This window comes from Piliocolobus tephrosceles, chromosome 7 (assembly GCF_002776525.5).
Source record: "Piliocolobus tephrosceles isolate RC106 chromosome 7, ASM277652v3, whole genome shotgun sequence".
NCBI classification, from domain to species: Eukaryota; Metazoa; Chordata; class Mammalia; order Primates; family Cercopithecidae; genus Piliocolobus; species Piliocolobus tephrosceles.
Genome location: NC_045440.1, coordinates 68,328,725 through 68,355,781, shown reverse-complemented (window position 1 = coordinate 68,355,781; position 27,057 = coordinate 68,328,725). Strand labels below are relative to the sequence as shown.

Genomic DNA, 27,057 nt, shown 5'->3' with positions numbered 1-27,057 from the left:
TTAACATTGTCTTTCACAGAGCAATCATTTTAATCTTGATAAATCCATTTTATTTTTTTCTTTTATGTCACATGCTTTTGGTATTGTATCTAAGAACTCTGCCTAATCCAAACTCACAGAGAGTTTCTCCTATGTTTTCCAAAAGTTTGATAGTTTTTTGTTTTACATTTAGATCTGTCATCCATTTAAGTTAATTTTTGTATAAGGTGGGAGTTTTAGGTCAAGACTTACTTTTTTTTTTTTTGCAAATGGGTGTCTAATTCCAACACTATTTGTTGAAAAGATTATCCTTTCTCCATTGAATTGCACTTGTACTTTTGTCAAAAATTAATCATCTATACCTCTGTGGGTCTGCATCTGGACTCTATTCCATTGATCTGTGTTTCTATCTTTAATACTACATTGTTTTGATTATTATAATTTTAAGTTCTTATAATTAGAGATAGGGATTTCTCCCAAGTTATTCTTCTTTATTAGTATTATTTTGTCTATCCTAGCCTTTCCTAGCAAATTTTAGAATCGGTTTATGTGCAGAAAATCCTGTTAGAATTTTGATTGGCAGTGGATTAAATCTGTAGATAATTTTGGGAAAATTTTATTGTTTTTATACTTTCAGTCCATGAACATGATATATTCATTGTTTTTTAGTTCTTTGATTTTTTTGTCAGCATTTCTTTCAGTATATATTTTATATGTGTTTTGTTAAGTTCATACTTAAGAATTTTATTTTGTGGGGAGCTATTGTGAATATTTTTGTTTTGTTTTTGTTCTGTTTTGAGACAGGGTCTTGTTCTGTTGCCCAGGCAGTGCCATGACTCCAGCTCACTGCAGCCATCACCTTCTGAGCTCAAGTGGTCTGTCCTCCTGCCTCGGCCTCCCAAGTAGCTGGGACTACATACATGCACTACCCTGCCTAATTTTTAAACTTTTGTAGAGATGGAGGTCTCACTGTATTGCTCGAGCTGGTCTTGAATTCCTGGACTCAAGCCATCTTTTTGCCTCAGCTTCCCAAAGTGCAGGGATTACAGGTGTGAACCATTGCACCTGGCTGTAAATAGTATTTTTTTAAAACTTTGGGTTTCCAGTTGTTCATTGCTAATATATAGAAATGTGATTGAGTTTTGCATGTTGCAGCCTTCCTAAATTCATTTATGAGTTCTTAGAGTTTTTTTCTTCCTCAAGATTTCTTGGGATTTTTTACTTAACTAATCATGTAATCTGTGAATAAGAGCTATTGTATTTCTCTCTAACCTATATACCTTTGTTTACTTATTTACACTGTCTGGGATGTTCAGTACAAAGTTGAGTAGAAATGATGAGAGGGTTTCCACACCCAACCAGCTCTTGGTTTTATGTGGCTACTGTTTATCATTCTCCTCTATTGATGGGTTACTGAGAGTTTTTAAAATCATGAATGGATGCTGAATTTTGTCAAATTATTTTTCTGTATCAATTGAAATGATCATGTGATTTTTTTCTTCTTTAGCCTATTTCTATGGTAGATTACATGGGTTGACTTTTTTTTTTTTTTTGAAACGGAGTCTTGCTCTGTCACCCAGGCTGGAGTGCAGTGGCACAATCTCAGTTCACTGCAAGCTCCACCTCCTGGGTTCAAGCAATTCTTGTGCCTCTGCCTCCCAAGTAACTGGGACTACAGTCAAGTGCCACCATGCCTGGCTAAATTTTATATTTTTAATAGTTTCACCATGTTGGACTGGTCTCAAACTCCTGACCTCAGATGATGTGCCTGCCTCGGCTTCCCAAAGTGCTGGGATTACAGGTGTAAGTCACCACTCCCGACCTTTTTTTTGTTTTGTTTTTGGTATTAGTTTTGTGTCTTTGGGATAAACCCCAGTGGGTCATGGTGTTTAGTTCTTTTTATAGCATGCTGGATTCTAGTTAGTATTTGATCGATGATTTTTGCATCTATATTCATGAGTGATATTCGTCTGCATTTTTCTGTACTGCCTTTGTTCAGTGCAATTCTGATGCTAACTACATCATATTTTGGTTCTGGAGTTGAGTCATATTTCACAGGTTAAAGGCATAGTCCTTGGCAAAACTGTTTTCACTTCAGATACCAGCTATATGCTTGAGAGTTTCCAGACCACTTGCACTTCTGACCAACTGGCTACAAATTCAGGGGTTTCTGTTAGCTCCTCGCATTAAGTAGAGCAACTCACAGAACTGAGGAAAGTGCTATTTCAGGATTGTGGTTTTGTTATAAAGGACACAAATTAGGATAATTCAAAAGAAGAGAACTACAGGATGAGTTTGGAAGGGCCCCAGACACAAAGCTTTTGTGTCCTCAGAATGCTTTACCCTCCCAGCTCATCGTTGCGTATCACTAACCAGGAAAGCTCACCCAAGCTTTGGGTGTCCAGAGTTTTTGTTGGGGTGGCATTACACAGGAATTATTGAGTGAGTCATTGGTCACATGATTGAATCTGAACTGCAGCCCCCTCCCCTCTTTGGAGATGGGGCTGAGATCATGTGGTTCAAAGCCCAAACTTTACTCACATAGTTGGTGTTTCACTAATCCCTATCCTGAAACCATCAGAGGGGTTTACCATGAATAATAAAGATGTTCCTATCAGGAAGTTTCAAGGGTTTAGAGGCTCCCTCCCTGAACCAGGGACAAAGTGCAACAAGATTCTTAATGATACAACAGTCCAGGCTGGGAATGGTTGCTCATGCCTGTAATCCCAGAACTTTGGGAGGTCGAGGAGGGCAGATCACTTGAGCCCAGGAGCTCAGGACCAGCCTGAGCAACATGGCAAAACCCTGTCTCTACAAAAAATACAAAAATTAGCTGGGTATGGTGGCGCATACCTGTGTCCCAGCTACTCGGGAGGCTGAGGTGGGAGGATCATGGAGCCTGGGGAGGTTTAGGCTGCAGTGAGCTGTGATTGCACCACTGCACTCCAGCCTGGGCAACAGAGTGAGACCCTGTCTCAGAAAAAAAACAAAAAGAATTATACAACAGTCCAGTTTTGTTATCAAGATAATATTGGCCTCGGGAAAGCAACTGAGATGTGTTTTATCCCTTAATATTTTCTAGAGGAGATTATACAGAATTGATATAAATTCTTTTATAAACATGGTAGAATTCTCAGGTGAAACCATCTGGTCCAAGATATTTCACTTTTGGTAGTTTTTCAACTATGAATTCAATGTCTTTAATAGTTACAGAACTATTCAAATGATCTGTTTCATACTGGAAGAATTGTGGTAGCTTGTGCTTCTTGAGGAATTGGTCTATTCATCTCAGTTCTCAGATTTATGTATGTAGAATTGTTTGTACCTAGTCCCTCTTAATGTCTGCAGTGTTTGTAGTGATACCATGCTTTATTTTTTCCTTCCTCTTGCTGGAGTTTCAATTTTATTGATCTTATCAATCAGCTTTTTAAATAGATTTTTCTTATTTTTCTGTTTTCAGTTTTGTTGATTTCTGCTGTTGTATTTATTATTTTTCCTTTTTTTCTGCTTGCTTTAGGTTTGTTCTGTGCTGCTTTTCCTAGTTTCTTAAGGTGGGAGCTTAGATTTGTGACTTTTTTCTAATGAAGTATTAAGTGCTGTAAGTCTCCCTTTAAGGATGCTTTAGCTGTATCCCATAAAATGTTATATTTTTATTTTTATTGAGTTCCATGTATTTTTTAAAAATTTCCCTTAAGACTTCCTCCTGACCCATGGATTATTTAGAAGTGTGTTGTTTAATTTCCAAGTGTTTGGAAATACTAGTTTTTCTCCATGATTCCTATTTTTATTTCATTTTGGTAGAGAACACATTCTGGGCTGCTCTGCCTATGGAGTAGCCATTCTTTTATTCCTTTACTTTCTTAATAAACTTGCTTTCACTTTACTCGGAAAAAGAAGAACACACTCTGTGTGATCTCAGTTCTTTTAACTTTGTTGAGATTTGTTTTGTGGCCCAGAATATGGACTGTCTTGGTGAATGTTCCATGGACATTTAAAAATAATGTGTGTCTGTCTGTTACTCAGTGAGGTATTCTATAAATTTATACCCTGCCGACTGATGGTGTTGTTCAGTTCTGTATCCTTAGTGATTTTTTTTGTCTAGTAGTTGTATTGTTGTAAGAGGGATGTTTAATTCTTCAGCTATAATAGCAGATTTGTCTGTTTGTCCTTTCAGTTATATCCATTTCAATTTCATGTTATTTTGAAGCTCTTTGTTATATACACATTTAGGATTACTATGTCTTCTTGATGTATTTGACCCTTCTATCATTGTGTAATATCCTTTGTTCTGGTCACTTTTTGTTTTCAGTTCTACTTTATCTGATATTAATATAGCCATGCCTGCTTTCTTTTGATATCTTTTTCCATCTGTTTACTTCCATCTAGGTGTGTGGGTATGTGTGTTTTCTTTCTTAAGAGACGGTCTTGCTCTGTTGCCTAGGTTAGAGTGCAGTGGTGTGATCATAGCTTGCTCAAGCAGTCCTCCTGCCTCAGCCTCCTGAATAGCTGACACTACAGGCACATGCAACCATGCCCACCCCGCTAATTTTTAAATTTTTTTTATAGAGTTGGGGTCCTGCTATGTTTCCCCGACTGCTTTTGAACTCCTGGGCTCAAAGATTTTGGGATCATGGAGGACAGGAGCCAGGACTAGATTGCAGCTCCGGACAGAGCAGCATGCGGAGGCTTGCATTGTGAGTTTTAGCTCCAGATCGACTGCAAGAACAAGCCAGCAATCCTGGGAGGACCCACAGGCCCCCTGAAGGAAGTAGACTGCTTCTGCAGGACCCGGGAGATCCCCCCGCCCTCCCCGCCAAATACTGTGAGTGCCCCAACTGCAGAAGTGGGAAAGGGAGACCCTCCTCTCCTGAACACACACCCCCACTGGAGATGCTGAAGGTCTGTTTGCGGGGGAAGTTTCTGACTTTACCTGGAGCTGAGACAAGTTAGTTGAGCCAAGTAAAATACAGGGGTAGAGGAAGCAGCAGAAAGGCCCTGAAAGCTTGCTAGGTCCCCAAGCAGCCCATTCCTGTCTGGCACCACAGGGATCCATCAAGGCTGGCCAGAGGAGCAGGGGGTGAAACTCCACTGGGAGAAGGAATTCTCTAGCTGAATTTTGTAACAATTTGAATGAGAAGCCTCCTGGTCAGAACTCAGGGGAGGGTTTGAATCCATCTGTGCTTGTAGACTTCACAGTCAGGGGAAGAACTAAAGTCCTTTTCTTTGGCAGCTGGGAGGCAGAAAGCCTTGGGCAAGTTTTTAAGCTCCTTTTGCCCTCCACCTGTAAACAGACTTGGGGCTGTTGCAGGGGAGCAAGGTGGGAATGAGACTGACCCTTCGGTTTTTGTGGGAACTGGGTGAGACTTGTGACTGCCAGCTTTCCCCCACTTCGCTGATAACCTGGATGACTCAGCAGAGGCAGCCATAATCTCCTAGACACACAATTCCGGTGACCTGGGAATCTCACTCCCATTCCCTCCTCCCCGCCCCCAGCCACAGCAAGACCCACCCAAGAAGAGTCTGAGCTCAGACCTGCCTAGCCCTTCCTCCACCCGATGGTCCTTCCCTACCCACCCTGATAGTGTAAGATAAAGGGTGAGGTGTATAATCTTGGGAGTTCTAGGGTCCTGCCCACTGCAGGCCCCTCTCCACACTACTACAGCTGATACTTTCTGGAAAGCGCCGCTCCTGGCAGGAGGCCAACCAGCACAAAAATAGAGCATTAAACCATCAAAGCTAAGAATCCTCACAGAGTCCATTGCACCCACCACCGGAACTGGCACTGGTATCCATGGCTGATCACAGGACTCTGTTCAGACAAGGCCCAGTACCAAGCTCGGAACTGGGTAGACTCGCTGGGTGCCTAGACCCAGAAGAGAGACAACAATCACTGCAGTTTGGCTCACAGGAAGCCACATCCATAGGACAAGGGGGAGAGCACTGCATCAAGGGAACACCCTGTGGGACAGAAAAATCTGAACAACAGCCTTCAGCCCTAGACCTTCCCTCTGACCGAGCCTACCCACCAAATGAGACGGAACCAGAAAACCAACCCTGGTAATATGACAAAACTAGGCCTGTCAGCATCCTGCAAAAATCACACTAGTTTACCAGTAGATCCAAACCAAGAAGAAACCCCTGATTTACCTGAAAAAGAATTCAGGAGGTTAATTCTTAAGCTAATCAGGGAAGGACCAGACAAAGGCGAAGCCCAATGCAAGGAAATCCAAAAAATGAACTCCTGCGCTCAAGTGATCTTCCTGGCTCAGCCTCCCAAGTAGCTGGGATTCTAGGTGCACAGTACCACACCCAGCTAAATGTCTTCTAATTGTTGTGCTTGGACCTTTTATATTTAATGTAATATTTATATATAAGGGCATAAGTCTGCTATTTTGCTTTCTGTTGTTCCCTCTGTTTTTCGTTGTCCATTTTCTTGCCTTTATGTGGACCTCTTGAAAAATTTTTAGAATTCCATTTGATTGTTCTTTTGGAGTTTATATTTGATTTTTGGTGGTTGTACTAGACATTACATTATTCATACATAGCTTTTCACAGTGTACTGATGTCAGCATTTTACCAGTTTGAGTAACCTGTAGAAAAACCTTAGCTCCATTTAGGTCCTTTTATCTTCCCTCTCTATATAGTATTGTCTTAAATAGTTCCCCTACATACATTAGGAACCACATAAGACAGTGTTTTATTTTTTGTGTTAAATGTGTAACATAATTTTTAAAACTCAAGAGAATGGTGTTATACGTTTCCATATTTTTACACTTCCCATTCTTCACGGTGTTTCAAAACTTATGATTTCCTTCGTGTTGGAAGAACTTCAGTTATTCTTTTAGGATAGATCTTGCGGTGACAGGTTTTTTTTTTTGGTTATCCTTCATCTGAGAAGATCTTGATGTTACCTTTATTCCTTTAGGATTTTTCACAGATTATCTATATAACTCTGGGTGAGAGATCTTTTCTTTCAGCTCTTGGAAATGTTGTGCCACATCCCCCATTGGCTTCCCTAGTGTTCAATAAGAAATCCACTGTCACTGTAATCATTTCTCTTCTATCAATATTATGTCATTTCTTTCTATCTGGTTTCAAGATTGTTTTGTCTTTAGTTTTCTGGGGTTGGATTCTGATGTGTCTTGACTTGGATTTCTATCCTGTTTGGGTTTGCTCAGCTGAATCTATAGGTTTGTGTATAATACCAGAGTATTTTGTATTAGTAGTTACAACCCAGCGTTGGATCATGAAGTCAATTTTGTAGCCTATGGCTGGTGTTTTGATTGGTTTTTAATAGAATAGAAAATGAAAATATATCCCAGAATAACAAGGATAATAATTAAATTTTTATTTCCATAACATATATGTAGGTGTTTTCTGGGATCCAGGATAGTGGTTTGCAGTCAGAAACGTTGGAAAACTATTGATTAAGACCATTCACAAGATTTTGTTTTGTTTGAAAAAAGAGGCTAGTTAACACCCCCCGTATCTGAGACTCTGATGCTGATGAGTAAAAAGTATTTTTTTCTCCATATCACCTGGGCTTCATAGTTTACTTCTTCTAACCAGTTAAATTATTTAAAAACTTATGAATCTAAGTAGAGGTTACACTTTGTATAAACTCAAAACAGATGGCTTTAGGAACAGTGTCACTCTCTGTCTGTGATGTTATGTGTAATAATCATGAGTAGGGAAGGTATGCGAAGGAAAAGGAAAGAAAATAGCAAAGAAGAACAAGATTTTTTTTTTCTTTCTCTTTTAGTTCTCCAGAATATGATAGTGTTTATTAAATGCCTGCTTACTATGTAACTCACACTGTGCTAGATGCTAGGAATGCAAAGAAGAATGAAAAATGTCCCTGTTGTATGTAACAGATCACTAAAGCTTATTCTTCTGGTCTAGGTGAAATTTTGTATGCTTTGATCACTATCTCTCTTTTCCCCATTTATGTACCTCCTCTAACCTCTGGTAACCCTCATTCTACTCTCTACTTCTATCAGTTTGACTTTTTTAGGTTCCACATACAAGTAAAATCACATGTCTTTCTGTGCCTTTTTTCACTTAGCGTAACATCTTCCATTTTTTCACTTAGTGTAATATCTTGCCTATGTTGTCGCAAATGACAGGATTTCCTTCTTTTTAAGGCAGAATGGTATTCCATTTTGTGTATTCTATAAGATTCTCTTATCCATTCATCTGATGATGGACACCTAGGTTGCCTCCATATCTTAGCTACTGTGACTGTAATAAGTAATAATGCATTATATATTTCAAAATTACTAAAAGTAGATTTTAAATGTTTTTACAATAAAAAAAGTATGTGACTTGGATTTGTTCATTAGCTTGATTTGGTCATTCCATATTGTAAAAACATATCAAAACACCTGATTGTACCCCATAAATATATAATATGTACAATTAATATGTGTCCATTAAAATAATAAAATTAAATTTAAAAATAAAAAAAAGTTCCTTGCATTCAGGTACCTCAGAATCTAAGGTAAGCAAATAATCTCAGTGCTTTATAAATAAGTGCCTTATAAAAATAGGTCGTTGGTTCTATGGGAGCACATAAGCAGGGATAATGAGTGAGAATGGCAAATGGGTAAGAGGCTGAGGCTGTGGAATATTTCACCTAAGAGGTGAAGTTAAGCCTCCATCTTGAGGGGAGGAGTCAGGGATTGCCAGGCATATTACAAAGGAATTGATTTAGGGAACAAAGCCCTAGCTGCATTTTATTAAGCTCTGTATCTGTTAACCATGTGGTTTCCTTATCTGGATTTTCACAACACATTAAAAGAGCTTTCCATGATCCTGACAATCCTTTTGTACCTCTAGGTAGCTGTCTCTCCCATTTGCCAAGAAGTTATTTCAAACCCCATTCTCTCTAAGCCTCTTTAACTTTTCCTATTCCAGGTATCTATCTTTGTATAATAAACCACCCAACACTTAGTGGTGTAATGCAGTGATCATTTTATTATGCTTACAACTTCTGTGTGTCAGGAATTCAGATGGGGTATGCTGCTGCTCCACAGTGTCTGGGGCCTCAGCTGGGCAAACTGAAATGACTGAGGGAGATGTGAATGGCCAGGAACTGGAATCCTCTGGAGCCATCTTTACTTACATGTCTGGTGCCTGGATGGTGATGATTTAGAAGCTGGGCTCAGCTGGGACTGGTGACGGAACTATTTTTATGTAGCCTCCATGTGGCTTGGGCTTCTCACAGTAGGGCCACTGGGCTCTAAGAGGGGGTGCTTGGAAAGCCAGTATTCTGTTATAAGAGAATCAGGCAGGAGCTGCTTGGCCTGTCTGACCTAACCTCAGCTGTTGTTAACTGTCACTTCCACTGCATTCTGTTGGTTATAAATGAATCTCTAAGGCCAGCCCGGATTTAAGGGGAGGGAAGTTAGACTATCTCCTGGTAGCAAGGTCACTCTGTAGAAGAACATGTGGGATGGCAGACACCATAGTGGTCGTTTTGGGAAACAGTCGGCCACACTCTCTCCTAGTTTTCAGATTCATAAATCTTGATTCTTGCTGAATATTGCCACTTGAATATCCCACAGTTACTTAAAATGAAATATGACCATTAACTCTTCTTCACTACTACTGCTCCAACTCTACCCCTGCATATTGAGAAAATGGCATTGTGGCTAAGTACCTCTGTTATCCAGTTAATGCAACAGAACCCCTTTTCTTCCTGATATATCCTTGCCCTACTAGGTTAATGAGATTGTTCCATTCTTCTTCCTTGTCCATGGAATTTACATTTACTAATAATTTCTTAGAACAGTGCTTGCACACACAAAGTTTGAGTCAGATCACAGAAATACTGAAGTTAACTTTTGTTTTGTAGTCACATTCCTTTCTTCAGACTTGGCTCAAAGCTACTTGTGATTAATTGGTGGCTGGTTTGATTCTCTTTCTAGAGAATTTTCCTTTGTGAGTTTATTCATTTAAAAGGAAGAAGCAAGCAGGAAAGAAACACAAAAAGATGAATTCCATAAATATTTTTGAATACTAGCAGCATTATGGTAATTGATATATAGAGTCCCACAGTTACTGCTTTGAAGGAGACAGTGCTTTGGATGTGTAGGTTCTAATGTGTTTATTAAAAACTATCCATTTGTGGCTGGGCGCCGTGGCTCACCCCTGTAATCCCAGCACTTTGGGAGGCCAGGGCGGGTGGATCTCCTGTGGTCAGGAGTTCGAGACCAGCCTGGCCAACATGGTGAAACCTCGACTCTATTAAAAATACAAAAATTAGCTGGGCATGGTGGTGGGCGCCCCGTAATCCCAGCTACTCAGGAGGCTGAGGCAGGAGAATTGCTTGAACCCGGGAAGAGGAGGTTGCAGCATCCTGAAATTGCACCACTGTACTTCAGCCCAGGCGACAGAGTGAGACTCCATCTTAAAAAAAGGAAAACAAAACAGACAGACAAAACTATCCATTTGCCTTTGAGAGCTTTCCTTAAATTACCACTTGAGTTTGCATTGAGTAGCTGCTGTTACTTTGTAAATTATACTATATATAAGACAAAATTGATGTAATGAGAGGTAAATATAAATAATTCATAGTGTGTAGATAATAGAATTTGTTGAATCCATATAAATTTTATTTTGAGGGTTGTATTTGTACTGTCAAAGTGGAAAAAAGGTAAACAAGTTGATAGTAAAAATAATATTATGAGGGGAGATGTTTAATATACTTAGGAGATTAGGTGTAACTTGGACATACTCAGTTTGAAAAAAAAAAAACAGTCTTTCCTGTTCATTAAACGAGTCCTGCGCCTTATAAACAGTGTTGACTTGGCTAGAAAATATTACATAGAAATTCCATAAATAAGCAATTCTTAAGTTTTAAATTGTATGCCATTCTTAGTAGCATGATGAAATCTTGCCCTGTACTACCCAGGATGTGAATCTTTGTCCAGCGTCTCCATGTTTTATTTTTTTTTATTTTTCATTTTTTTGAGACAGAGTCTCGCTCTATCACCCAGGCTGGAGTGCAGTGGCACAATCTCGGCTCACTGCAAGCTCTGCCTCCCAGGTTCACGCCATTCTCCTGCCTCAGCCTCCCGAGCATCTGGGACTACAGGCGCACGCCGCCGTGCCCAGCTAATTTTTTGTATTTTTTTTAGTAGAGATGGGGTTTCACCATGTTAGCCAGGATGGTCTCGAACTCCTGACCTCGTGATCCACCCGCCTCGGGCTCCCAAAGTGCTGGGATTACAGATGTGAGCCACCACACCCGACCTCCATGTTTTACAAGCTACCTTCCTGTTTAGTCACTTAGTAACCATCTCAGTTATCACAACTGACTGTTGCATTAGGGCATGCTTGTGTTCAGGTCACCCTTATTTTACTTAATAGTCCCAAAGCACAAGAGTGGTGATGCTGGCAGTTCAGATATGCCAAAGAGAAGCTTGTGAAGTGCTTCCTTTAAGTGAAAAGGTGAAAGTTCTCAACTTAAGAAAAAAAATCACATGCTGAGGTTACTAAGATCTGTGGTAAGAAAGAATCTTCTGTCTGTGAAATTATGAAGAAGGAAAAAGAATTCTTGCTAGTTTTGCTGTCAAACTTCAAACTGAAAATTACGGCCATAGTATGTGATAAATAGTTAAGATGAAAAAGGCATTAAATTTGTCGTGAAAGACATGAACAGAAACATGTTCTGGTTGACAGAAATCAAGTTTGATTTAATTTGAGGTTTCAGGCATCCACTGAGGTCTTGGAATATATCCCCTGCAGATGACGGGGGAATGTAATGTGTTTGCCATAATTGTAGAATGATATTTTTCAGTTCTTTTGCACCAGTTATTACAAGTTTGCCTAAATATAGCACAATGTAGCGGGTAATAACGCTAGTTTAAGACTAGAGAAACAAGGCAGCGCGTGGTGGCTCATGACTGTAATCTCAACATTTTGAGAGTCGGAGGCCGGCTGATCACCTAAGGTCAGGAGTTCAAGACCAGCCTGACCAACATGGAGAAACCCTGTCTCTACTAAAAATACAAAATTAACTGGGTGTGGTGGCGCATGCCTGTAGTCCCAGCTACTCGGGAGGCTGAGACCGGAGGATTGCTTGAACCTGAGCAACAAGAGCGAAGCTCCATCTCACAAAAACAAACAAACAAAACGACTAGAGAAACAAGTTTCTGGATCACTGCCTATCAGCTGTCTGACCTTAGAACTGGCCATTATTTATTCTGATCCTTAGTTTCCCTATCAAGTTGATTGCAGATGTTTATCTGTAAAAACTCTTCTTCCACTCATGGACTGCACAAAAACATATGGTAGGCTTTTGTTCATCCATGTTTTAGAATATAAGGAACCTTTATAATCTAGTAGTTAGTGAAGTTAGAGTTGTTTCTCATGCTTACAGTTATTTAGAGATATTTGGTATCAAAACACAGTGCTCTTTAAAATGTTTCACTTCCTCTGATATTCCTAGTGTATAATTTGCTTAACTAGAATACCCTATTCTGTAATTATTTTATAAATGGGAATTCACCTTATACAAAAACTGCCAGCTCCTCTTCTTCCCCTGCCTTGCCCTTTTTCCTACCTTACTGGTTTGTAGTAGCATCTCAGCCTCTTAAATAATGATAATTTTTAAAAATGAAAAATACTTAAATTATTTTATGATGGTTTGGGGCGGTCAACACAGCATTTCCTCCTTATCCATACATATATTTTATTGTATTTATTTTTGACACGGAGTTTCATTCTGTCGCCCAGGCTGGATGGAGTGTAGTGGCATAATCTTGGCTCACTGCAACTTCCGCCTCCTGGGTTCAAGCAATTCTTGTGCCTCAGCCTCCCAAGTAGCTGGCACTACAGGCGTGCACCACCACACCTGGCTAATACTTGTATTTTTAGTAGAGATGGGGTTTCACCATGTTGGCCAGGCTGGTCTCGAATTCCTGACTTCAAGTGATAGATGTGCCTCTGCTTCCCAAGGTGCTGGGATTATAGGTGTGAGCCACTGCGCCCAGCCCACACATATTTTAAAGAGATTTAGATTATTTTTGATTGTATCTGTGGGTGAACCGTGAAATCTTGGTAGCTGATATACAGAACTTAAATATCATTGTGAACCTTTTAAAGTAGTATTTTAAATAGCTGCAGATAATATTTTTACACTGTCTCCCTTCTAGTTCTACCAGTGATAAAATGGAAAGGGGTTTGGTTCACAGAAAACTAAACTGAAATACTGAACATCCAATGCCTGGCACACAGTAGGCAATGAGTAAATTTGTACGTATTGGATGAATACGTTGTATGGATTGTGTGAATCAATTGTAGAAATTGTATAGCGAGGTGATTTGGCAAAGTTGCTTTTTAAAGAGTTTAATACAGTATCTGGTACATGAAAGATGCTCAGTGATAGTGTTAAATAATAATGTATAGGCCAGTGATCGTTTATCATACCCCAATTTAGCACATTTTGTTCAGTTTCTCAGATACACCTATGTTATAGAGCGGTTAATAAACCAGAATCTGTAGTTAGATTACCTAATATTTATTGAAGCCTGATTAGCCATACGTCCAAGCCATGCAACCCTTGGGCAAGTTATTCAACCTCTCTTCCTCAATTTTCCAGTCTTTAAAATGAAGATATAATGGTACACACCTCATAGGATTGTTGTCAAACATAAATACATTAGTTGCATGTAAAGTGTAATAGTCGTGTAAAGTTTAGTATATGTAAAGTGTAGTAGTACTTGGCACACATTTGAAAACCTTTCTTCCAAATTTCAAGCAGATTTAGTCAATCAGCCAGATTCCCCAATATAAATTAATAAAGTTTTTTTTTTAAAAGAGATGGAGTCTCACTCCGTCGCCCAGGCTGGAGGGTAGTGGTGTGATTTTGGCTCACTGCAACCTCCGCCTCCCAGGTTCAAGTGATTTTCCTGCCTCAACCTTCCGAGTAGCTGGGGTTATAGGTGCACACCACCATGCCTGGCTAATTTTTGTGTTTTTAGTAGAGACGATGTTTCACCACGTTGGCCAGACTGGTCTCGAAGTCCTGACCACAGGTGATCTGCCCACCTTGACCTCCCAAAGTGCTGGGATTACAGGCATGAGCCCCTGCGCTCAGCCAATTAAATTTAAGGGTCTTCTATTACAGGTAGGATTTGTCTAATTTATCTCATACCTTATAGTGTAAATAGTGAAAGGGAAAATTTCCCATTAAATTGAGCATGTGTATTTTATAGGGCCTTGTATAGTCATAAATAGAAAAATTAGTTAAATATCAATGCACAAACATATTTAAGAAGTTATAGTTCTGGTCTGATAATCTCCCTGGGATAATCTCAAGGTTGGTGCATTGAGGTGTTTTTCCCCCTGTCCCCAAACATCTGCCATATATTTTGTGACTTCAGTATAGCATACACATTATTCTGTTGTGATTTTTTTTTTTTTTTTGCTGGGAGGACAGGGTCTTGTTCTTGTGCCTAGGCTGGAGTGTAGTGGAGTCTAGTGGTTATAGCTCTCTGTAACCTTTAACTCCTGGGCTTCAAGGGACCCTCCTACCTCAACCCCCTGTCCCACATAGCTAGGACTGCAGGCGTACACCACCATGCCCAGCTGATTTTACATTTTTTTTTTTAATTTTGTAGAGATGGGGTGTTTGTTGCCCAGGCTGATCTCAGACTCCTTGCCTCAAGTGATCCTCCTGTGTTGGTCTCCCAAAGCACTAGGATTACAGGCGTGAGCCACTGAACTTGGCCGTGTTCTTAATATTAATGCTTCTGCTTAATATAAATAGTTACTTGACAAAAAAGAAAATATTTTGAGAAAAGGAAATGCCTTGGGAATTAACAATCTATAACTTCACCTATCCTTATGATTGTTAATGTGCCTATTCATATAGTTTTATATTATTTGTGTAAATTAAAAAATTTAGATGAAACAATTTTAGCACCTAATTTTTATTAAATTTGCATTCTTTCCAACTTTATGTATAAGTTCCAAATGAGTTTATAAAAGTTATTATGAAATTACTCAGTCTTTTTGTTGTCAAGTTTTCTAATGTATGCTTCTTTTTTTTTCCCCCTCAGAGGAAATAAAAGCAGAAACTGAAAAACAGAGGTTTGTGGGATTTCTTTTCTTTAGTAAAAATAATTTTCAAACTTGTCAGTCTTGGTCAAAACAATACAGTCATCTGTATTTTAGTGTGGCAAATTTTCTGCATGTGAGTTTATAGTAAAATCAACTTTAAAAATAGATTTTAAGAAATACAATTATATAAAAACAAAATATATGATTATGATTATATTTCTTAAAACCTATTTTTATATATATTTATAAAAATGTATGCATGTGATTTTTGGAGACAGAGTCTCGCTTTGTTGCCCAGGCTGGAGTGCAGTGGTGCGATCACAGCTCACTGCAACTTCCGCTTCCCAGGCTCAAGTGATCCTCCCACCTCAGCCTGCCGAGTACCTGGGACTACAGGCGAGCACCACCATGCCTGTGTTAATTTTTTGTAGAGATGGGATTTTGCCATATTGCCCAGGCTGGTCTCGAACTCTTGGACTCAAGTGACCCACTCGCCTTGGCTTCCCAAAGTGCTGGGATTACAGGCATGAGCCACCAGGCTCTGCTCTAAGCATACTTAAAAATACAAAAAGATTCTCATGTAAATAAGTATCTAAAGACACTTCTAAAATACCATAAGATAGCCTTCAGAGTCTTTTCGTAGACTTTGATTCATATTTGGAAAAATTACTAGGTTTTTTGATAGTGTTGACCTTTTTAGGGCAATATCGAATAATTAAAAAGCTCACTTTTTGACTTAAGGACAAATAGGCCATTGCTTTTTAAGGTATTGTGATGCCAAATTTGTTAAGTGACAATAAAATATTTCTGTAATAGAAGCACCTTGAATTTCACAGTTTTTGTAGACCAGTTTTGCAGACAAGATTTCAGTGTCTTGTGTTCAGTCACAGCTCTGGCCACTAGCTTTTGACCATGTGGCAAACCACTTCACTTCTCTGGGCTTGGGTTTCCTCTTGAAATATGGGAAGATAGAGGACTGGTTTAGCAAGATTCCTTTTAGAACTGAAATTCTGTGTTTCTACATGGGTTTATCGTCAATATTATAAATGTGATATGCTATAATCAGACTTTTCTTTTTCATTTAGTCCTCCTCATGGAGAAGCAAAAGCTGGATCAAGCACCCTTCCACCAGTGAAATCAAAGACAAATTTTATTGAAGCAGACAAGTACTTCTTGCCTTTTGAGTTGGCATGCCAGTCCAAATGTCCCCGCATAGTTAGTACATCTCTAGATTGCTTACAGGTATGTGTAAAATGGCACTTTCTAAAAACTGTCTACTTTGTGTTTCTAAAACATTATTCATGTTGATGATTTAGACATTTCCATGAAAGCTTTTAATACTCTTTTTTGTAGTAAAACATCCAAATGATTTTTTATATTTAAGACGTAATAATAGTTGCAAAAAGACGTTTCTAGTTTAATGATAACAATCATTAACTAGTGGGATATAAAATCTTTAGTAAGGCCGGGCGCGGTGGCTCAAGCCTGTAATCCCAGCACTTTGGGAGGCCGAGACGGGCGGATCACAAGGTCAGGAGATCGAGACCATCCTGGCTAACACGGTGAAACCCTGTCTCTACTAAAAAAAAAAAAAGTACAAAAAACTAGCTGGGTGAAGTGGCGGGCGCCTGTAGTCCCAGCTACACGGGAGGCTGAGGCAGGAGAATGGCGTAAACCTGGGAGGCGGAGCTTGCAGTGAGCTGAGATCCGGCCACTGCACTCCAGCCCGGGTGACAGAGCAAGACTCCATCTCAAAAAAAAAATATCTTTAGTAAGATTGTCAGTAATGGAAAGTGTTGATTTGGTCTCTTCTCATCAGTGAAATGCAAGACCCATAATACTTTTAACCTGCTGCCAACTTTACATACATCACCATTTGCAAATAATTTTTCTAAGTGCTGCTGTTTTTTTGTTTGTTTGTTTGTTTACTTTTTTGAGACGGAGGCTTGCTCTGTCACCTGTGCTGGAGTACAGTGGCGTAATCTTGGCTCACTGTGACTTCTGCCCCCGTGTTCAAGCAATTCTCCTGCCCCAGACTTCCGAGTAGCTGGGAATACAGGTGCGTGTAACCACGCCAAGCTAATTTTTGTTTTGTTTTGTTTTGTTTTTGTTTTTGTTTTTTTTTGAAGAGACAGTTCTACCATGTTGGCCAGACTGGTCTTGGGCTCCTGACCTTAAGTGATCCGCCTGCCTCGGCCTCCCAAAGTGCTGGGATTACAGGCGCGAGCCACTGTGCCTGGCCAGTGTGTCTGCTGTTTTATATGAAGCAATAGGTTAATATTGGCAGCTTAATATAATTTAATATTTAACTGCTATACTTTAGCCCTGGCAGTCATTTATGTCAGAAAAATTTCTGAACTCTGTTACCCTGTTTGACACATAGACAGAGGATCCTCATAGATACTATATTTGTAAGACAAGTTTCTAAGTAGAGGAATACTTCTATTTTCAGGTGTTCTTAGTATTTGGGCATTATATGTATTCAACTATAATTAAGTGGCGAGGAAAAGACCATATGATTTGTCCTTAAGGATGGGTTAAAGTTAAGTTCATCTGATTTGTGATCTTGTTTTCACTGGAAAATTAGAATGATAATATCTGAAGCCTTCCTTCCAGGGTATACTGATAATGATGAATGAACAAATCTATGATTTATTTCAGCTAGTATATGGAAACTGGGTTTTATACATATTGATGAATCATTTGGAAAGAGATTGGGGGTCATTTAAAAGCACGAAGATAATTTTCACAAAAGCAGTATCAATAAAACCTTGTTTATATGGAAAGCAATAAGCAATTTTTTTTTTTTGAGACCGGGTCTCACTATCACCTAGGTTGGAGTGCAGTGGCACAATCTCGGCTTACTGCAACCTCCACCTCCCAAGGCTCAAGCAGTCCTCTCACCTCAGCCTCCTGAGTAGCTGGTACTATAGGCATGTACCACCACACCCAGCTAATTTTTTATTTTTTGTAGAGATAGGTTTTCCCCATATTGCTCAGGCTGGCCTCGAACTCCTAAGCTCAAGCAGTCCGCCCAATGTGGACTGGCAATGTGGGAGGCAAGCAGGCCTCCCAGTGTGCTGGGATTACAGGCATGAGCCACTGCACCCAGCCACAGTAAGCAATTCTAACTCATCAGAGACGGGTTCTCAAGGCTTGGCTTTCTCAAAATATTACCTGATGGTTTATTGTGGTTCTGTTTTTGTGGTTATTACAAGTATAAATACATATTTATATGAATAAAGTTTCTACAGAAAAAGTTGATATAGCTTTGGCTTTGATAATACCTATGTATTTTTATGTAAAAATTTTTATATATATTCAATTGTATACTGTAATTTTAATGTATATTGCATTAGTGTATATAATATTTGTTACTTAGGATCTTTGCTTTCTTTCTCCGTTTTAGAAACTTATTGCTTATGGGCACTTGACTGGCAATGCTCCAGATAGTACAACACCAGGCAAAAAATTAATTGATAGAATTATTGAAACAATATGTGGCTGCTTTCAGGGCCCTCAGACAGATGAAGGAGTTCAGCTGCAGATAATAAAGGTAATTATTATATAAAGTAAAATTGTTAATAATCTGTATCTTCAAAATTCAGATGCCTTTCACCTTAAAATATTAGGAAAGATCATTTTATGTGCATTCCAGCTATAATACAGGTTATTTGAGGCCATGCGCAGTGGCTCATGCCTGTAATCCCAGCACTTTGGGAGGCCAGGTTGGGCGGATCACTTGAGGTCAGGAGTTTGAGAGCAGCCTGGCCAACATAATGAAACCCCCATGTCTACTAAAAATACCAAAAAAATTAGCTGGGCATGGTGGTGGACACCTGTAGTCCCAGCTACTCAAGAGGCTGAGGCAGGAGAATCGCTTGAACCTGGGAGGCGGAGGTTGCAGTGAGCTGAGATCATGCCACTGTACTCCAGCCTGGGTGACAGAGTGAAACTCAGTCTCAAGAAAAAAAAAAAAAGAGGTTATTTGGATGCTTTCTAGACTCCATATTAGGAGATTTTAATGTTGTATGCCAAGAGTTGGTTAGAGGAAAACTATGTTCTCATATCTCTTCTTTTGAAGGTCTCAGTTTAGGCTTAGCCCCTAGTGTCTTCCAGAGTTTTTCTGTTTCTGGCATGTTTTTCATATATATGTATATTCCATCCATCAAACTTTAGGGTAGTTCTTAAAGCTGTGACCCTTCTAGTTTCTTCTGTACTGTTGGACCCTTCATAGGGTGTCCTCTCAACTCATGAATCACCAGGTGGACACTACTTGTCTGCCAGTTCTCCTGATATCCTTGCACACATCCATCTATTGAACTTGCTCGGCAAAACCCTGTTCTGAGTTCGTGCTGTAATGTACCTGTTTGATTGAATTCCTTTGGGGAAAAATTAGTAATGTTTTCATTCTGTTACAGATACTGAGTTCTTAATGTTATTGCTAATGGTAATGGTGGTGTGTTTTTATGGCAGTAAAATTATCATGTGCTATATATAGTAGAGTACTTTTGAAATTGTTTTTACATATATATATATACACACACACATATATATATATATATGAAGGGTTCGTTCATGTGTGAATACAGCCCTTTTGGAGGCTTTCAGTTTTATAGTTGTGTTTACTTCAGAAGCCATATAATATCTTTATTCTAAAAAAAAAATATTGGGCATGGTAGCTCATGCCTGTAATCCTAGCACTTTGGGAGACTGAGGCAAGAAGGTCGCCTGATCCCAGAAGTTCAAGACCAGCCTGGGCAACACAGCAAGACCCTGTCTCTACAAAAAATAATTTTAAAATTAGCCACATATGGTGATGTATGCCTGTAGTCCCAGCTACTCAGGAGGCTGAAGTGGGAGGATCACTTGAGCCCAGGAATTGAGGCTTCAGTGAGCCGTGTTCACTGCACTGCACTTCAGGCTTGGCAACAGAGTGAGATCCTGTCTCAAAAAAGAAAAAAAAAAAAAAAAAAAGGGTTGATCATTTTGACCTATCATGTGTAGTTTCATATCATTTATGGTTTAAGATAATGCCCATTAATGCTAACTCTGCATAGCATTGTACAACATAAAGAAGACAAAAGAGTCTTTGCTCTTGAGAAATTGGAAGTAACCCAATATGTGAAAATTCACATAGGCGAAATTTGTTCATTTTATTGAAGTATTTGCCTTAGGAATTTGCTTTTTAATTTGGGACAGTCTTACTCTGTTGCCCAGGCTAAGTGCTGTGGCATGATCACAGCCTTGACCTCCCTGGCTCAAATGATCCTCCCACCTCAGCCTTCCAAGTAGCTGGGGCCACAGGTATATGCCACTTATGCCCAGCTACTTTAAGATTATTTTACATGCTTTATTCTAAAATATTTATAAACCTCTTCAACAATAACAACAACAGCACAATTACTGAGTTCAGTCTGTTAAAAAAGATCTCAGAAAAATTTAGAGGCGAATAAGACACAATGTGTATCTTCCCAAGTTGGTGGTCTAGTTCAACAGATATCTCGTGTGACATGTCTGTGCTCTACTGTAACAGCTTTCATGCTGTGCATTTTAGTAAATTAAATAGTATTTGCATTAAAATGAAACCTTGGTTGAAACAAATCAGTTAAATGGTTTTCAGATTATGTGGAAACTACTGCCACAGTGAGGAAAACATGAAATATTTTAACAGTTGATGATATATTCAAGGCCAGTAGAAATTCTGTGTATACTACCTGCAAGTGGTAATTGTTTCTAAAAGTTTTCATTGTAATATGAAAATGCTTAATTTTTGTGCTGAAACTCTAGATGCAGAAAATCACTTTAAGGCTGGGTGTGGTGGCTCATGCCTGTAACCCCAGCACTTTGGAACGCTGAGGTGGGAGGCTTGCATGAAGCCAGGAGTTCGAGACCAGTCTGGGCAACAAAGAGAGACTGCATCTCAACAGAAAAATAAAACAAAATTAGCCAGGTGTGGTGGTGCTCACCTGTAATCCTACAGCCAGCTGTGGTGGTGCTCACCTGTAGCAGCTACTCAGGAGGCTGCTGTGAGAGGATCACTTAAGCCCAGGAGTTCAAGGCTGCAGTGAGCTATGATCACACTACTGCACTCCAGCCTGGGTGACAGAGCGAGAAAGACTGTCTCCAAAAAAAAAGAAAAAGAAAATCTCTTTAACTTTGTCCCTTTTTTTTCTCTCTTCTTAAAGGCTTTACTTACTGCAGTAACATCACAACACATAGAAATTCATGAAGGGACTGTACTGCAAGCTGTGAGAACATGTTACAATATCTACTTAGCAAGCAAAAATCTCATCAATCAGACAACAGCCAAAGCTACTCTCACTCAGATGCTAAATGTTATCTTTGCACGCATGGAAAACCAAGCAGTAAGTATTTTAAAAAGGGAGAGATTGTATAGAACACGACAGGCATTAAATATAGAAAGGAGTTTACAGTAATTAGAGTGAAATCTTTGTACCTGTAGAAAAGAATGTCTTTTATTTACAGTTCCACTTACTGGAGATTTGTGGTATTGTGTTTTGTTTTAAGGTTTACTGATTTAACTTTGGACAAAGTATTTTTAGTTGTTCACAAATAGAATGTGAAATATACTGATTGCCATCTTCCTTGTGGAAGTAATTATGAATTACTACTTCTATTGCATTCAAGCTTAGTAGAGTGTAATGTAGATAGATATAAAATAATTTAATCTAATCTGAAATAAAATTAATTAAGCCTTAAAAAAGTACATTTCTGTACTTTTGAAATGAAATATTCTGCACTTTTGAAATGAAATGCATTTTTCCCCCCATATGATAAAGGGGCATGATATTCCTTAAACTTTAAACTGCTTCAGGTTGATTGTTAAGAGATCAGCAACCAGAGAATTGTTTTTAATTGCCTAGGTCTTCATTATTAAAAATTCACATCAAGCTTCTTATTTTGAACTCCTTTTAAACATAGAGAAAAATTGCAAAAATTTTGCAGAGCAATCCCTTTTACCCTTCACCCTGCTTCCTTTAATGCAGTTAACTTACATACCTACATAGTACAATTATCAAAAGCAGAATTAACACTGGTACAATACTGTTAACTAAACCACAGACCCTGCTTGAATTTCACCAATTTTCCCACTAATGTTTTAAGATTTGACCCAGGATCCCACATTGCGTTTAGTATGCATTTAGTTCTATGTCTTAGTCTTCTCCAGTCTGTGACAGTTCCTCAACTTTTTGTTATCTTTTTCATGATCTTGCCATTTTTAAAAGGATACTAATAATTTATTTTGTTGAATTTTCCTCAGTTTACTTTCTCTGATGTTTTCTCATGATTAGAATGAGGTTGTGCAGTTTTTTGCCAGAATATCTCTGAAACAGTGTTGTGTCCTTTTCAGTGTGTTTTGTCAGGAGTTCATGGTGTTGATATATCTTAATGTTGGTTATGTTAACCTTGATCACTTGCTTAAGGTAATTATCTGTCAGGTTCCTCCACTATGAAGTTAGTAGTTTTTCTTTTGCAATTAATAAATGTCTTTGGGGAGATATTTTAAGACTGTGCAAATATTCTATTTCTCCTCAGATCCTCCCCCCACTTCCCTCAGTTTTGATATCTATCAGTAGGTCTTGTTGGCAACAGTTAATTATTGTGGCATTTCCCTAATGATTTTCCTGTTTCTCTCTTTACTTCTGTATTTATTAACTGAATTTCTTCTCCCTTAATTATTTACTCAATTATTTATATCAGTCTGTAATCACAGATATTTATTTTGTGGTTGTAATGTGTGCTACAGTTACTTATTTTGTTGCCCAAATTATTACAGTTTTGGCCCTGTGTCCTTGTGACTAGCTCCCATCCTTTTTTGAGTACTTCCATAATTTCTGGATTCTCAAGATGTTCCAGGCTCATTTTGAATTCTCCCAGCTTCAACCTTGGAATCAGCCACTTCAATAAGGAGCAGCTCTATCTCTTTTGATTGGAGAATGGTGTTTAGAAACCAAAATCTGAGTGCTAGATGTATTCATTGTCACTCTGTGTTATTGCTTCTAGGCCTCTCAGCAGATAGAGTTAGGAAATGTATATTTATGTACTATCCCTTCCGTCCCACTCAATTCCCACACCTGTATGTGACTTTCCATATGTTGGTAATAAAACCATGTGTTCATAGTGATATTTCTGATTCCAGTGCAACAATACGGGGTTCATTTCAGTCTTCTCCCTTTATCTGTAAACTTCTTTCTCTAAACAATAAGAAATATGGCTTTTATATTCTAAATACATTGATTATTCAATCCTTTATACCCATTAGTTTTAGAATTGCTGATCATTACCAGTGTTAGAAGCAAATTTACTAGGTAGGTTATAGCATTTCAGGTTTTTTTGTCTTTAGCCTTATCCATTCAAAATATTATTTTCTAGTTACTTAGATTAGTTCCTTTCTTCCTCACACTCTGCAATAGGGTAATGCTATTCTTTTGTGATAATAGTTAGACTCATTTGTTACTCTCTGCTTTTTGTTTTTGGTATTTGTCGCATTCTGGTTAGTTTTAATTACAGTCATCCCTCAGTAGACTCATTTGTTACTCTCTGCTTTTCATTTTTGGTATTGGTCACATTCTGGTTAGTTTTAATTACAGTCATCTCTCAGTATCATTCATGGGGGATTGGTTCCAGGGCCCTCCCTTGGATACCAAAATCCATAGATACTCAAGTCTGTTTTATAAAATGGTGTAGTACTTGCATATAATCTACACACATCCTCTGTATACTTTAAATCATCTCAAGATTACTTACAATACCTAATACTTTGTAAATAGTTGTTATACTGTATTGTTTAGGGAATAATGACCAAAAAAACAAGTTATCTGTACATGTTTGTTCAGTATAGACACAGCCATTCTTTCACCCCGCCATCAGTATTTTCAATCCCTGGTTGGTTGAATCCACAGCTGTAGAACCCATGGATACAGAGGGCGAACTGTACTTACTTATTTTTTAGGTATGTAAAACATAACTGTGATTTAAGAGTCAGAGCTGTACAAAAGTCTACTCAGAAAAGTACTAATTCCTCCTAATTCCTACCACTGCATTCCTCTTCTTCCCTTCTTTCCACCCCTTGAATGTAAGACAGAAGCCACATGTCTACCTTATAATCAGAAGTGGTCACACAGGTACATTGTGGAAAGGGACTACACAAGGGAGTGAAATTGAGAGGTGGACCTCATTGGTGACCATCTTAAAAACTAGCTATCTCACATGCTATACATTCTCTTTTGTATTTTGCTATCATTGAGCAGTATGTCCTAGAAAGCATTTTATATCAGTCCTTAAGACCTTCCTCACTCTTTTTTATAGATGTATAGTTCTTTAGGATATAGTATAGTCTGTTATATATTGTCACTCTCCTCTGTAGTGGCATTAATTTATTTCTAATATTTTGCAGCCACAAACAGTGGTTTTGCTGCTTTTTTTGGAGGACGTAAATAAAATGTTTTTGTCACTTTTTAATAACAAATAAAGTTTTATTGGTTTGATTTGATTAACAGACTTTTATTAAGTTCCTTATATGTTCCTGGCACTGTGCTAGGCCTCACTTATACAGTGACGAGGAAAACTGACTTGACTATTACCTTTGAAGATCTTACAAACATTTGAGGCAAAGAGTTTCCCTTAAACAACTATAGAACTGAATTATGGTAAAGGCTGTGAACATGTATTGTGTCACAAAGGGTATTTAGTTCTGTGCTGTGGATAATTATAGAAAAGGTGAGGCCGGGAGCAGTGGCTCAAGCCTGTAATCCCAGCACTCTGGGAGGCCGAGATGGGCGGATCACGAGGTCAGGAGATCGAGATCATCCTGGCTAACACCGTGAAACCCCGTCTCTACTAAAAAATAAAAAAAAATTAGCTGGGTGAGGAGGCGGGCGCCTGTAGTCCCAGCTACTCGGGAGGCTGAGGCAGGAGAATGGCGTAAACCCGGGAGGTGGAGCTTGCAGTGAGCTGAGATCCGGCCACTGCACTCCAGCCTGGGTGACAGAGTGAGACTCTGTCTCAAAAAAAAAAAAAAAAAAAAAAAAAGAAAAGGTGGAAAAGAGGGAGAGAAAGTAAGGGAAAATGGGATACAGACGACTTAACTTCCACATTTGCTAAAATCTTCTAAGCTAGACGTTGAATTCTTTGATACTAACTACTGGTAACCTTAATTTTTCCCTTCCCCCACAACATAAAACTCCCTACAAAGCAAATCTTGTCAGACTTTATTATTAAAATCTTTTAATTCAGACTTACTTTATAAATTCATATAATTCTGGCATTTCCACCTAACCTGGAATATTACTGGAGAATATGAATTGTTCATATTTGGTACTGTATAAGATTTATATTGGTGGAAATTAATTCTGTGAGACTCATTCTTATCTGGTCTTAAGGACCAAAAGAGATGTGTGAAAAGCAGTAAAGTGCTAAAAAATGAAATCTTGCGATCCCAGCTGTTAATGTTTTTAACATTTTATGAGCCAGTTTTACAGATAGTATTATATACATAATAATGATAGTTTTTCTAAAATAAAATTCAGACATTTGTAGATACAGTGTTTTTCATAATTATCAGATGACTGGGTAGAGTGATTTAAGCCTTCATTGTAATTCTATTAAATGTAATTTAAATTTTTTTTATTAAAAGATATTTAACAAGGTGACATAAGAACATGCTTCAGAAGGATAAACACTGACAAGTTCCCTCCCACTCTTGTTTCCCATTTTATTATTTCCTAATCTTGACCCTCTGTAGGTAACCGTTACTACTAGCTTCTTATGTATTTTTATAGACTTTCATTCTGTATGTATAAGCAAAAGTGAATGTGTGTGTGTTTCACACAAATATGAAATGCAGTGAAAATGCTTTATAGTGAAAGTCTTTCATCTCTGTTCTTATGTGCTGATTTCTAGCCACCTAAGAAGTAAACATTGTTCATTGTTTTTAGTATAGTTTATCTTCTCCATTTCTGATAAACTTTAATTTCCAAGCATAGAGAGAATGGCACTTTATTATTATTTTTTTTTAATTTTTTTTTGTTTGTTTTTTTGTTTGTTTTTTTTTTTTTGTTTTTGTTTTTTTGTTTTGAGACGGAGTCTCGCTCTGTCGCCCAGGCTGGAGTGCAGTGGCCGGATCTCAGCTCACTGCAAGCTCCGCCTCCGGGGTTCACGCCATTCTTCTGCCTCAGCCTCCCACGTAGCTGGGACTACAGACGCCCGCCACATCGCCCGGCTAGTTTTTTTTATTTTTTAGTGGAGACGGGGTTTCACGGTGTTAGCCAGGATGGACTCGATCTCCTGACCTCGTGATCCGCCTGTCTCGGCCTCCCAAAGTGCTGGGATTACAGGCTTGAGCCACCACGCCTGGCCTGAGAATGGCACTTTATAGAAAGGATTGTTGGAGGTAACATTATCCTTCCAAATTTTAAACAGCTTATTTTACTAATACTGGAAATTTTATTTGTTTCCAGTTACAGGAAGCAAAACAAATGGAAAAAGAAAGGCATCGGCAGCAGCAGCATCTGTTACAGTCTCCAGTAAGCCATCATGAGCCTGAATCACCTCAACTTAGATATTTGCCACCTCAGACTGTTGATCACATATCCCAAGAACATGAAGGGGACCTTGACCTCCATACAAATGATGTAGATAAAAGTCTTCAGGATGACACAGAGCCTGAAAATGGATCTGATATTTCCAGTGCAGAAAATGAACAGACTGAAGCTGATCAGGCAACTGCAGCTGAAAGTAATCTTCTTGAAAAGGGGGTTTGGGGTGTGTGTTAAGGGAAATGTGTAGGAATGAGAGTTTTGATGAAGAAATGTTGAAAGGATAATATGATTTAATGTCTGTCAGACACATTGTGGTAATTATGGACTTTCCTCATTGTAGGTGGTAAAGTTAATTTGACTCTACCCTACAAGATATCTATGAATTATACTTTGCGTTTATTAGCATCTCATGAGCAGTATGATTTATAGATTTCCTTTGGAGCTC

The 27,057-nt window shown here is 38.6% G+C and overlaps 1 protein-coding gene across 3 annotated transcripts in view; it reads left to right on the top strand.

Moving 5' to 3' along the window:
• The window catches only part of ARFGEF1 (ADP ribosylation factor guanine nucleotide exchange factor 1), a 146,300-nt gene that overhangs the window by 24,138 nt on the left and 95,105 nt on the right, over positions 1-27,057 (top strand). For all 3 annotated transcript variants that reach the window (XM_023222300.1, XM_023222298.2, XM_023222299.2), the window contains 5 exons: positions 15,048-15,078; positions 16,134-16,290; positions 18,458-18,604; positions 21,237-21,416; positions 26,532-26,808. In XM_023222300.1, coding sequence (XP_023078068.1) covers positions 15,048-15,078; positions 16,134-16,290; positions 18,458-18,604; positions 21,237-21,416; positions 26,532-26,808 — 792 coding nt within the window. The remainder of the gene's footprint in view (positions 1-15,047; positions 15,079-16,133; positions 16,291-18,457; positions 18,605-21,236; positions 21,417-26,531; positions 26,809-27,057) is intronic.